Source organism: Dermacentor albipictus, chromosome 9 (assembly GCF_038994185.2).
Source record: "Dermacentor albipictus isolate Rhodes 1998 colony chromosome 9, USDA_Dalb.pri_finalv2, whole genome shotgun sequence".
NCBI lineage: Eukaryota > Metazoa > Arthropoda > Arachnida > Ixodida > Ixodidae > Dermacentor > Dermacentor albipictus.
The window spans coordinates 102,638,649-102,652,801 of NC_091829.1; the positions used below are offsets into that span (position 1 = coordinate 102,638,649).

At 46.8% G+C, this 14,153-nt stretch overlaps 1 protein-coding gene across 6 annotated transcripts in view; it reads left to right on the top strand.

The window, feature by feature from the left end:
- The window catches only part of LOC139049594 (phospholipid-transporting ATPase ABCA3-like), a 259,493-nt gene that overhangs the window by 211,273 nt on the left and 34,067 nt on the right, over nucleotides 1-14,153 (top strand). For 5 of the 6 annotated variants that reach the window (XM_070525161.1, XM_070525159.1, XM_070525164.1 and 2 more), the window contains one exon: nucleotides 9,722-9,907. The exons of the other annotated variant lie outside the window; for it this stretch is intronic. In XM_070525161.1, the coding sequence (XP_070381262.1) occupies nucleotides 9,722-9,907 (186 nt within the window). The remainder of the gene's footprint in view (nucleotides 1-9,721; nucleotides 9,908-14,153) is intronic. 6 annotated transcript variants of the gene reach the window in all.

Here is a 14,153-nt window from a genome sequence, read left to right on the forward strand (position 1 = left end):
GTGTGGCGTCATTTGGCTTAGCAGCCCAACAGTCCATTTCTTGACCCGTTCAATTAGACGTTAAAACAGTGACTTTATGGACACAAATTCTGAGCGACAACGTCCGCGTTGAAGCGTTAATGGCGCACGGTACATGACTCGACAAGTTGCGCCCCTGACAAGGGATTCTAGAGCGTAGGCGATGTGCGTTTTGAAGCCTTAATGACACACGGTACATAACTCGACAAGTTGCGCCCCTGACAAGGGATTCTAGAGCGTGGGAGATGTGCGCTGTCGATGGGTATACGAGGTCAGTTAGAAAAGTATCCGACCCTATTTTTTTGCGAACACCTGATAGATATGAAACAAGCGTGCTTGCATCAGCCCACCTTGAACCTTCGTGCGCATACGCGAACTTTTTTCCCGCCTAGGGATAGCGTCATTCGCTGGGATGCAGAGTTTGAGTGAGGTAGTACGCAGTGCTCTTATCTGTTTTTTTATGGCAAGGAAAATGGCGGAGCGACTGAAGCAGAGCTACATCAAATTTTGCCAGAAACTGGGCGGCAGCCAAGTGGCAACCATTCGGAAGATTCAGACGGCTTTCGGTGACGATACTTTGAGCAGCATACAGATTAAGGAGTGATAAAACCATTTGAAAGACGGCCGTACATCGTTGGAGAGCGAGCCGCGCTCCGTTCAGCCATCAACATGCCGAAATGACCAGGGCATTGGTGAAGTGAACCCTGTGGTGATGCGGGACCATCGCGTCCCTGTCCGCGAAATTGCTGAAGAGGTGGGCATCAGCACTTTTCCTGCACATTCCATTATGACTGAACATTTGACCATGAAGAGAGTTGCGGCGAAATTCGTGCCGAAGCTGTTCATGGTGGAGCAAAAGCAACTTCGTCTTGAAGTCTCACAGGATATGCTAGATTCCACAAACAGTGGCCCCGACTCCATGAACACCATAATCACTGGTGTCGAGTCTTGGGTGTACGGGTACAACCGGGAACCCAAATCCCAGTCGTCACAGTGGTGGCATTCCACGTCAACCAGACCAAAGAAGGGCCGCCAAACGCCCAGCAATGTCAAAGTGATGCTGACTGCTTTCATTGACGCCTGCGGTGTGGTACACCACGCGTACGGGCCACAAGGTCAAAAAATCATCAAAGAGGTACTACATGGATGTACTCCGTCGCCTAACGTGATGCTGTGCTGCGCAAGAGACCGGAGTTGTGGTCAACAGGAAATTGGCCCGTCCATCACGACAATGCTCCGGCACATTGTTCGCACTTGATTCAGACTTTTTTAGCAAAAAACCAGACTCCTGTAGTTGAACAGGCTCCTTACTCTCCTGATATCGCCCCCTGCAGCTTCTGGCCAAAATCAAGAGGCCATTGAAAGGAGCGTGATTTCAGACAAGAGAGGACATTATGGCTTCGACGACAGCTGAGCTAAACTTAATTCCGAAAGAGGCCTTGTCGCAATGCTTCCAACAACGGCAGCACCGCTGGGAGAAGTGTGTGGAGCACCAAGGAGACTACTGTGAGGGTGATTAGGTTTCCAACGTTCCAGTTATGCCAGTTTTTTTTTGCTCAGCCAAAGGTCGGATACTTTTCTAACAGACTTCGTACATTACTCGGCACTTTCGAGATATTTAATGCCACCAAGAGAAGCACGCTGGCAGGGCACAGTTGCTTCTCAGCTTGCGCTGCCAGGCAGATAGCGCTGTCATCTCCGTACGCCTTTCTCAGCTCCCTTTGTCTGGTGATTCTGCCCGAAAAAAAGATGCACGAGAGCATGTTTTTTGCTTGATATGTTTTCGCCTCAAGGTGAAGGATTGCAATGTCGTGCAAAGAAAGGCCGTGCAAAGAACCGTTCCGGCCGGCTGGCGCTTATCTGTGCAGCCCGGATACTCCTGTCATCGACCGGAGTCAGAAGAAAGGAGAAGCTGCGGTAGAGGCATGGTGATGAAGGCTAGGGTGCTGAACACCACCGAGACATCACACGGCCCGTACTCTGATTTATGACGCCATGCTGGTAGGGCCGAAATTTTGATTACCAAGCCCGGTGTGACGACAGCGGGAGCGTCAAGATCAACGCGGCTTTCTCAGCAGCATTCCTATTAGATTGTATGTCAGTCCGCCCTATTATGCCTGACATCACAAAACAGAGCGTACAGACCTTGTGCTATCTAGGTGCCTTTGGAGTGCCTCAATATGGGTCTCTCCCAGGGGAGTAGGAGTGCCTTGAAACTCCACAATGAGAGAAAGTGGCCGAGTACAAGAAAAAAAAAAACGTGGCGGCCGGGAAAACAGGCCACATTATTAATCTGGACTTTGACAAATCCCGCAATATTGTCATTTGTTATGCTGTGTTCCCTGATAGGCTGAGATGGCTGCTACGACCTCTGTATTTGTCTCAAAATGTCGCCATTACATTGTACGACAATATGTCGTAATTCGACGATGACCAATTTTCGGCCGCATTACTGGCATGGTACATTCTCGAGTTCATGAACCATACATTCTCATCTCATTGCATAATGTGTTCGGCGTTCTTTCACCAGAAATGGTCCTTGTGACGTTAAAACACAATCACCATCATCATCAGGTGATGTAGATGGCACCTTGCCTGTGATTCTGTTTCCCTAGAGGCGTCACGCGAGTTTTCTATTGTCTTCCTTATCTGTGATGAAGGAGATGACCATCGGTGAGATTTTTCGTTTGCGGGATTTTAAAGAAGCCAGGGGTCCTATTTTAGACGTCGGCAAATTCCCTTATGCTGTCGAACTCTGTTGTGGCGGCATTTTCAGCTATCGAGAGACAATTAGCAGCTCCCTAGGCCAATCAGAACTGCGAAGGTGATGAATTCAACAACGTGGCGGAAATCGCCGATGCCCACGGCTATTTTGTAGCGATGCCTTTTTCGATTTATATGTATTTCGAAAGGCATTAGGACAGCAAGAAGCATCACTACAATATAGCGTTGCCAGAATAGCACCTTAGCACCACAGTCAGTAGAAGCCAAGAAGGCCGCCCTTAATTACCAAAGGTCATAGCTTTAGCTGTAGGCATGCTACAGAATTACGCTTCCAGGAAGTAAGTAACCCGACAATTTATCCATGCAGACAAATGTACGAGAACAAGAAATGGAGATTTTTCCGTTTGTCGGGCTCTGTAGCGGTCCAGCGTATATCTGAATTCAGATAACTGAATTGAGATGCCCTTAAAATTTTCCCGGCACAATTTTCGAAGCACTTTTTACCTGGTGCAAGGACATCAAGCATTAGAAAATTATGTGGATCCCACGCACTTTGGGTATCGATGTAAGCAATGCTTTGTATGCTATTTGCTTTGACTCACGATAATTAGCGGTAATGTTGCCGGCGAATGTGTAATTTCTTCAGCGTTTAGTCCAATATGACAGTGGTGAGTAGATGTTAAACGTTACCTTGCGGGCACCACTGCTGTTTGTCTGCGTAGTCCACAGAACACACAGGGAGGCGTGTTTGCTTGAGGCGTTGTGCGTCGTTGTTCATAATCATTTATAGGGCTGACCATTATCATTGTCTCACATGGCACAACCTGTCACGGCAGAAATATACAGAGGAACATTTTCTCAACAACGTCTATTCAGCAAGGGGACTGCTGCTGCGCATTCTAGTGCTGGAAAGGAGCGTTAGGACATTCGACATACGGACGCGGCAGGGCAGCGTGCTTCTTCACCAATGCTACCGGCAGAGACACCCGCTCTCAGCTCTCTCTTCAAGCTATCTACAATAATCTACAATATCTATGGGGTGTATTATTTAGGCTATCACAGCCCAGCATACAACCTCCACAGCCCAACACCTGCATTTTTATCGCATAGGAAAGCAAGCCCAGCGCGTGCAATGCGCACAACCTGCGAAACGCACAACCGCGCAGGCGCCGGTCGGGATGCGCGGCGGCGAGCGTCATCTGCAGATGTTGCATGAAAGCCACAGGCATGCGCGAGCTAGGGTGCTATCACCTAAACCTGTTCTAAACAATTCTGTTCCAATTCTGCAGTCAGCCCTCCCCGATTGCTCGAAAAATTTTCTATCCACGCCCCACCGCACCTGTCTGTCCCGTGACGTCACTAAAACCATAGAAACGCCCCGTTTCATATATGTGGACAGCGATTACTATTTAATGAATTTCAAATAAATGTTTTTTGATTCGACGCTTTTTTTTTTGCCCTTAGTAAAGCAGGTGCCTTTTCACCAATTGCTGTTGGACAAACGTCGTCGCGCTGCGCCATGTTCGCCTGGTTGTCTCGACGCGTCAGAAAGCCACAAAAAATCACCCCGTGAAGGTGACTTGCGGTGCTGCAACGTAAAGCTATTCCAAACTTTTTTATTCAAACTTTTCAATCAGCCCTTCAGATTGGTCAAAAACTGTTCTCAACCCTTCCCCCCCCCCCCCCCTTTGCCTGTCAAGCGGCGTCACGAAAACCGCGATGGATCCGCATCTGATATGGCGCGTACACATTAATTATGCATCAATGGAACGAACAAAAAACATTGTTACTTCGGATTCCACTCCTTTTAGCCATTAACCCTAGGATTATTGGTCAAGAGTTTTCGGGCTGCACCCACTTAACCTGCCTGTCACGCGATGTCAAAAAACCAAGAAAACTCAGCGTGTCGAAGTGACGTGTAGGTGTTAAAGATACATTAATATGCCGAAAAGAAGTAAATGTTTTTCCTGAATAGCCGGAAACTGCCCCTTCACGAAAGGAATAGAAGATGGCCATCCGCCGATCACTGTCGCGCTCACTACTCGAAGCTACCATGAAGCATGGATATATTTGAGTACAAAAAAAAATGTTTCGCAGTATAACATTACTGATACCTTTCGGCACGTATGCAATATCGCCCTGCCAATTAGTCTTACTGAGGATCCATTTTGGCGGCATTTCCAACCTTCCGTTGCGCGCCGCCGCGATTTTCGCCCAGCCACCGTAAGCTAAGTAAGGGCAAGCGGATCTGTCGTAGACGCCGGCACCAACCTCCTCATCCGGTTATCTATTTTCACTGTGCTGGCGCGGCCCAGCCCGGCCCCATCGGTACTCCCTCCACTTGAGCGAGCTCCTCGCCTCGTCTCAGCCAATTAGATAAGAAAAACTGCTCAATATAGGCAATGCTATTCGCTTTGAAAGCAAAAGCAAGTGACATCCGCTGAAGGAGAACCGACTTTGACTGAGCTTTTCACAACTGTTACCGCCCTATGCTTGCGTCCGTGGCAGCGTCAATTTGGCCTCAGGAGATTGCAATAAATACAGTTTAGAATAGTTTTACGTAACAGGGTCCCTAGGCCACAACAGCAGCAGCAGCTCCCGGAAAGTTGAGACAAAAGGTGAAGAAAGGAACGCTTTAAAAAAGAGCTGTAAAAACGAAACTCCACCGGAGAGGCAGTTAACATGGAGTAGGCGATAAAATACCTGGCGACAGTGGCCGCGAATATAGCGTGATGAACCAGACGCACGCGACACGTTAAGAGTGTGCCTACTCGTGGGTGTCAAGTGGTGCCTCTGCAAGGCCGCCTCGCCGACTCGAGAGAGCTGAAAACGGAACAACTTCACTACTGCAACAGGCGCGCACCAACAAGTAAAGCAGTACGCGTTGGGCGGCATCGGCCACACAGCTTGGTTCCAAGATTCGGAAGCATGAGAAAGCTCTTGCGAACTACAGGCGCGTGGTACGTGATTGGTACGGTTTTCGTTACTGAACGACAAATAACACACGTTCCTTGTCTTCGCTGGCATCTAATATTTCGTAACACGTCCCTGTTCAACTTTCACCTGAAAGTTGGTGGCTAAGAATGATAATCCTAGAACACATTTGAACAGAATAACTTTATAGTGCGCGTACGAAAAAACGGTTTACTTCGTCCATTGGCACTATAGTTCAGCGACTATAGTTCATCGACGCACGTTTCGTTTCCATCCCAGTTTGATTTTGGGTGCCGAGTTCGTCGCCGGGCGCTGACTAAAAAAAAAATTTGGAGGCTTATCAAAGTTAAGCCCAGCGGATGTGAAGCATCCACTGGGCTTAACCTTAGCGTAACCTTAGCGTTTGGAGGCATCTTGACCGCATACACGCCCGGCGCAAAGACGCTGGCGCGGTTGCGGGCACATAGACTGACGCGACGGCGGGCGCGCGCTGCTTCATCCCTGGCGTGACGTCACATATCACGTGATGCAGCGATGGTGGCGCCGCGTCGCGCGCGACGGCGCGAACCGAAGCGTGGAGGCCCATGCCGGGCGACGTCCGACGATGCGATATGAGGCCCCATGTGCAGCCGGTGTGACGTCATCACGTGACGTCACGTCATGTGATCTCATTTCAGGGTCAATGTTGGCCACCACCGGGAGGCGACCGACGGCGCGATATGAGGCCCCATCTGCAGCCGGTGTGACGTCATGCCACGTGACCTACTTGAAGGTCAATGGTGGCCACCGCCGGGAGGCGACCGACGGCGCGATATGAGGCCCCATCTGCAGCTGGTGTGGCGTCATCACGTGACGTCATGTCACGTGACCTACTTGAAGGTCAATGGTGGCCACCGCCGGGCGTCGCGCGAAAGCCCGAAACCTACGTTACTATGCTTCGCATAAAAAAAACTTGAATACACCCGACGAAGTTGAGGGCTCCTGTTGATTTCTGTTTACGCCGGCAATGCTGGACTTCATGGAGTCAGCGCGGCTGTAGAGGGAGTTCACATTCTCTTCCGAGAAATATTTTTGCAGTCGAATAAGCATAGTAGTAAGCCATTGCGACTAAGTCGTTCGAAATCGCAGCAATAACAGATGAAACACGCAAGAACCGAACCAATTCACAATGACGCCGCTACCCTTCGAAGCTGCTGCTGAGAGAAACGGCCATTCGAACATACCAGTTGGCGAAAGAGGGCGTCACTGCGCGCTTGTTCGAGGATACGTTCCTCCTCGCCAATGAAACGGTCTACAGCCGCCTAGGTTAGGCCTAATGGGCCAAGAAATCGAGAATGGATCTTGGAAACAGCGCTGTCGCCAATACTTTGTTGTCGAAGTATCATCGGTCGACTCAAAACGTCGTGCAGGTTGGGATCGACGGTACGAAAAAGTGCAGGACGGCAATTTGTTAGATCCAAAGCGGTGCCGCTCATGGCAAGGCATCATGCCATGTTCACTCGTGTATGGTCGTGACGTTCAAGTTCATTTCAAATTCACTTATTTACCACATACATGGAGTTTCAGATGAGTGGTTGGAACGAGGAAAAAAGAAAGCTGCAGTAGAAAAAGCTTGACTAGCCCCACGACCCGGGTTCACTAAGGCAGCATGGCAACAAAAGAAATATACATTTCAACGTCGGTGTCAAATTAGAAAACATGATATCCATAGAAAACATATTTTACGAAAAGTGAAATTTAACTGTGAACATATTTAACATAGCATGATTGAAACAGAAGTGTTAGAGAGTGTACAAACGTTTGCTTAAGAAATCTTGAATTCATTTAATGTCTTCGACAAGCAATAACCTAATGTTTGAAAGCCGTACTTTGTGCGTGGCCGTGGCACATACCATTGTTCCGAGTGTCTGCTTAGGCGTGAAGAAGGATTTAGTTGCAAGTTAGCTGGACTGGGTACACAACCGCAATTTTTACAGTGTCAGATCTAAAGGAGAGTAATAGAGTGTATTCATATAGCACGTTTAATTTAGTGACTATATTTAACGAACAGTTTTGCAGTATGCGCATAAAACTCTGCCGACATGGCGATCAGTGATCTGTCTGTAGGCTGTTGACGTCGGTGCAGTTGGACAGGGGTGCCGATAAGACGTAAAGCGCTGTCGCCTGCAGTCGGCAGACCTTAATCGGCGTCGCGTTGGCCTAGCGTGTACGGGCCTCTACGCCGTCTTGGTGCCGTAAGAGTCATTTGTGGTTTCTTTACCTATACCACTTTTACATCGATATAATTACAATATGCATGGCATCAAATGCTATTCTTGGCATCAATGTCAAGAATGTGATGATCAAATATTTTATTGAGTTGTGCTGCCATCATGGTCATTTGTTTATCATATCAGGGTATGTATATGAGATGTGAAGAATGACATGCATTCGTAACATGCATGGCATATTATGAGTAGCATGCATGACATAACACGTATTCACAACGTGGATCATATAGCATGGATTTCACGGCCTGTAATATTATGTCGATGCATGTCATTATTGTGATATGATTTGCATAAAGTACGAAATTAATAATATGAAATGCACTGCTGTGACGTTATTTATGTCAAGTCATTCGCATCAGGTAATGTATTGCTAGCTTAGCCCACACATGTATGTGCTCGTGGTCATGCATGTCATGAACTGTCATTCCTGTTAACTCACGGATGCATGTCATACATGCAAATCATGTTCGTGCCTGAGATGCCATTCCTCATGCCTTAAGGTACACGATACATTCTTTCATGCATCGGAAATACACATACTGATACACTTCTTGCAAGACGTATCATGGTACAGATACAACATGCTCAAAGAGGATCTGAGATAGTACCTAAGATACTTGTATCTTCGATACTGCCCAGCACATAATGCCATGCGTGCATGCCATACATGTCATGTTTGCGTATCATGCTATCCATGCAAAGCTATTCTTTTCATACCACGCGTGTTCTGTGATGTTACAATTTGCATCATTCATGACATCACATCATTTATGTCATACGATACGTCATGCGTGCATGTTATTCATGTCACGTCATGCTATTTATGTCACGAAATGTCATTCATGTCATTCGTTTGCGGAAGCTGCGGATTGCGACGTTGATAGAGTTGAAGGCCACGGAAAGTCGGCGTCGCCTCCGTTAAGTTGGCTTTTCTGCAGCGTGGAAGAATATCCGACGTCATGATAGGCCACGTGATGGCACTTGGCGAGTAGCGGTGTGAGCGGCGTCAGAAAAACGGAGGTGAAACTCTCCTCTCTTTGGGAGCCTTGCAGGGACACTCAGATAGCATTGTATTCATGTAAACGGTGGCGCAAAGCTATCATGGGATACGTTAATAAAGTACGGCTCTACAGAATTGGTCTAAACGTGGTCGGTCGCAGGTGCGCTACAGTAAATGCCACTTCATGGACCTGGGTGTGAGCGGGATGCATGCACAGTAAACAAAGCGCATCGAAATGTGAAAAACGACAAGGGACCCTTGCCAAATCTTTTTCTAGTGATTGATACCACAATCTGTGTGCCTCGTGAATGGGTTTCGAAGGCTAGCCTTGCTTCCAGCTGAGCCGAGCGATGTTACGCGTACAGCGAATGGCAGGAAATTATCGCACCCGCGACAGGCAACAGCAAACCAGGACGGAAACCGATGCGGCTTATAAAGAAAGAAATCGCCGTATTCGAGGAGAAGTAGCATCATCGTCGGACCCCGGGACAAATAAGACATTTTTACCTAACCTTCAATGCACGAACGTATTCCAGGTCATGACACTTGCCCCACTTAGCGGCGTTCTGCACTACTGAATTCGCCTACTACGTCGCCCCCGAGATTGCCCGCTGTGATCTCCGAGGCCATGCCTGCCTCATCGTGCCGCATATGCCTAACTACTGATACTGACAAGCTAATCTTAGTTTCCCTGGCACTAGATATTTAGGTGCATCCTCCGGGATTTCATTCTCAAGCGAACTCCACAATCCTGTGGCGCCTCTTTGGTTTCCAGGTGCAGCGACTGTAATGGCGAGAACCATTATTTTGGGGTTGACATCATCAGACACCGTGGACTACGTGGCGATTCTGTTTGGTCCTTATGCGCTGCTGTCCATGCTCGTCAAGGTGTGGAACGACATAACCCACAGCGAGCAGTGCAAGCTCCTGCGGAAATTTGGTATCCTTGACAATGTGAAAGGTGCAGTATATTTTTTTTGCTCTTTACGCAGACGAACGCTTTCTGGCTGCTTGACAGTAGGGCGTAGTGTGCAGCCCCTCATCGGGAATATTAAGAAGTCCTGCATACTTCAGCGCTTCAGTCGTCATGTTGAGCTGGATATAACGAAAAGTTTATTATTTTAGTGGAGAACGTGGGCGACAACTATTTCTTTTTTTTACAAAGCAGCTTTTTGTGCAAAAGCAAATATTTTTCTAAGCCAAGTCTCACTGACAATACATACTTTATTTTCTCCGAAAGGTGCTTTCCACACCTTAACTAGAGATGCTGCAAATAATATCAATAATTCTCCTCTATTGTGTCACCGAACACAACGTTTAATATTAGTGCAGGAGTAAATCGAGCACGGAAGCAAAAAAGGCCTCTTCCCAGGAATCTAGAAATATATTGTTTTAAAGCCACAAGTTTCTTCTGTTCTTCCTCCCATTTTGCTGTTGCTGCTGCTGCTACAGTGCATCACGCAAGCGGCAGTTTTTTGCAGAAAAACACGCACCAGCGCCTCAGGGTATCGCGCGAACGCCGCTGTTGCCCGTGATTTGTCGGGACCGCCGTGACATCATTCACTGGGACCGCCGGTCGGCGCCACCGTTTCAGAGCGTAGCACGCTGTTATGTTCTGGCTTCACAGCTGAGTTGTAAGCATTATGGAACGTTCTCGCTCTCTTGGACGACTTGTATTTTCACCCTACATGTTCGAACCGACAGCCGATACGTAAAACGATGGCGGCAACGGCGGCAACGACATGTTGAGTGTGCCAACAGCGAGAGCGATGTGTGCACCTTCTCGCCCGTTGGAAATCTTAGCTGGTACGTATGTTTTGTTATGTAGCTGCACCTTCCAATGTCGAGTTAAAACACGCGCTAAAGTGTCACTGGGAACTTGCTGCTGGAAGAATGCCGTAGCACTAACTTCTGAATAGATTGCAAACACGGGTGCAATTCCGCGATGTCAATCACCTTGCCGCTGCTTTTCTAAAGTACTGTGGTTTTTAGCGTGTTTATACACGATCGCGAACATAAGTGCCACGTTTCAAAGCGCTTATCATACACATCCAGAGATGGCCAGGGGGACTAAATGTGCAATGTTCATACTATGGTTCGACGACTTTGCGATTGTAACTTGATGAAGTATGGGTATGCGTGCTGTATGCTAATGTTGACACTGACATATTAGGCAGTTTTACCACCACCGTGTGGTAAACACCGTAACTTTACGGTAACTGCAACCGTGCGTCGAATGTTGTTAGGCAAGCCTATACTCCATTTCATACCTCAGGTGCAACGCTGTGGAAGCTACGCGAGAAGTCCGGTCACCAAAATTTATTACTCCGCGCGTTTCCCTCTATGCTTCGCAGCGTTCCAGTGGCGTTTGCTCGCGCGAGCATGCACGTGAAGCTGCCGCAATGGGCTGCAATTAAAAATACCGGAAAGCAAATTGATTTAAAACAGCGCTAAGCAGCCGTATTAGTACACGTATTGTTTCTATGGATAAATTCTTTTTTTTTCAAAACTGAGTTTACATAACGAAGATTTTCACAAAAATCGGGTCAAGAAACACCGAACTCTTTCTAAGTGCGAACGCAGCCACTGCAAAAAGTATCTCGAGCCTCCACAGCGTTGCACCTGATGTACGAAACGGAGTATAGCAACGCTAGCAACAACGCGCTTCCGCATTTGTCGTAAGGCTATCCGGCTACGCTAAATGTATGTTACCAGACGTTCATGGCTGAAAATGTTGGCATTTTTCGAGTGCGTCAATGTGGGCCTAATCGGGCTTTCATTGAGCTAGGTGCACCTGCATGTGCTGCGTATTGATGGAAGATGAATAGAACGGCTTGTGCTGCCAGGAGGTGCAAGAAATTAGGAATAAACAGAAGCTCACGCAGTGCGTAACAATTTCAAGACTATTCAGGACTGTGTGCCTCACCAGGCCAGTACTGGAAGTGGCACTTGCCCAGAAAGAAGTGGCACCAGCTGGACAAGGCAACCAGTTTACAAACAGGTGCGAAAATGATATAGCCAATGGAAAAAGAGTGCTATAAAAGCAAATTTTTTGCAAGCAGTTGAGGTATGCAGCATACCGCCAGTTTGTCTGGCTGGTATATAAGAGGTTAGGAAAGAACAACCATCGAATTTTGCCAAGCTGTCAGCTTGAAGTTGTCCGGAAGAAATACCCATCCAGTACTGGCTCCTATACAGGCTTCAAACATTTCTAGGATTCCATTTAGGTGAGTGCACATAGATGAGCTAATGTATTAATGAAATGCTCTACAAAATGCAGGAAGTTAGTTTTCCTCTCTTTGAATTCTTTTGCCTGTTTCCAATAAGCATTTCATGAAATTTTTGGCATTGCCATCATGTATTCTTCGGAGCACAACTCTTTTTCTCACTGTAGCTAAATCCGCCCGATATGAAATATTTCTTGAAGGTTAAAATTATTATGTGCTTTGTATGAGCATATGTACTAACAGCAGCTGAAAGGTTTCTCCCTTCGACACCCACAGTGTGACTGCCATCTAAAAAGATCAACTTTGCTGGCACTAACGCACTATGTAGTTATGGTTTTTTAAATACAAGTGAGGAATAACTTTGTTACTATGCAAACATCAATATGGAGCATTTGCTAAACTCAGTGTTGCAGCTTGAAACATTATACCAGTAAGCATCATTCAGTTTTGGTAGGTGCCCACAAAGCTACTAATGTTGCTTGATATTTCGTCTTTACTGTCCGACTACAGATGGCTGCAAAGTCACTGGACTTCTGCGTAATTACTGAAAGCACGGAAGTAAGTTTAGTAGGGATATTTGCAGGCTAGTAATATTTTTTATTAGAATGCATCAGGCAATCGCACCAACACGCAAAGCCGATTTTTCTGTTCTCAGTGAATGAGCTCTCGACGTTACTTACTGAACCTTGTTCTCCTCCGTCTCGCAGCATCTTCCTTGGAAACTTGAGGAAACTGGCTGCACAATGGTAGCGGGGTCTTCAGGAGCCGAGTTTTCGTGAACCGTGGTGACGAGTTCTTTGCCTCCACCATCACGAGGTCCAAAAGCATTTTCACATATTCTGGGAAAGCATTGGATGTTACTATGAAGTAGTGGTGTTGATACGCACAAGTAAAATTATTTTCACCTGCTGTGAGCTGTCCGTTGCTTTACAGGGCAAGCAATTCCCTTGCCCCATGTAGCCTTTAGATATTTTGCATTCAACCTGGCTTCACCATCTACTCTGCATGCTTGGCATCTTTCACAGTGTTCATTGTGGTGCAAGGCGGCTAGCTGGGTTCGGAAATGATGGACCATGGTCAAATACACATTAATAGCAGGTTTGTGTGAATTACGTGTACACATGTAATCATTTACTATGTCTGTTTTGGGAAGAATGCATGGGTGACATAGTAGGGCCTGGCAGGCTCTATACTGCACCCCCCCATGTAATTATAAATTTGCTTCAGTAACTAGCACAGTATGCAGAGACGATGAGTGTGTACGTCCTGAGTAGATCTGAATGTTTTTTTCGTTCGGGGTGCTGGGTGACAGGAAATGAGTAAGGTAATCATTATTACTTGAAGTTTAATTGACTGCAGTCGAAAAATGTATGCCACAGCAAGCCTGTGATATCCCTACCCTTGTGTGCTCAATATCTTCCGAGTAGAAATTTGTAGTGTAAAGCTGGTTGCTTCCACAACATTGTTGGTGATCGAGAAACTATGTGAATAGGAGCCTGTGCCAAATATAGGTATTTAATAAACGATGCTCCTGCCTTGACAATGTCCATCTTACTTCAGCAAGTGAGCATGTGCAAAAGTACGATGCTCACATCCATCTTGGCAGGTTGCATAAGAAAGTAAATGTAGGCTGAAAATTATGAGGCTTACCTTGCCTTCATTCCAAGGTTTGAGTACTGGCAATACTTTGGAGCAAAATGTATCAAAAGTCCATGAAAACTTTCAAGACCGTTGGTCTGATGCGATGTTGATAGCTTGGACATGTCCAATAAGAGCAACTTTGAAGCCGCAATTGCTTGGAGCTTTTCAAATGCCTTAGAATCTGAAAAATATGGCACAGATATTTTCTCATTTAGACAAAGGACAAACCAGTCCTAAGTTGAGCCATGTAAGTTAGGCAGTCTTCGTGAAACCTCACTGACAAGAAATGTCTATGTCGCACTCAAGTGGCATGAGCATAGATGGTATATGAACGTGTAC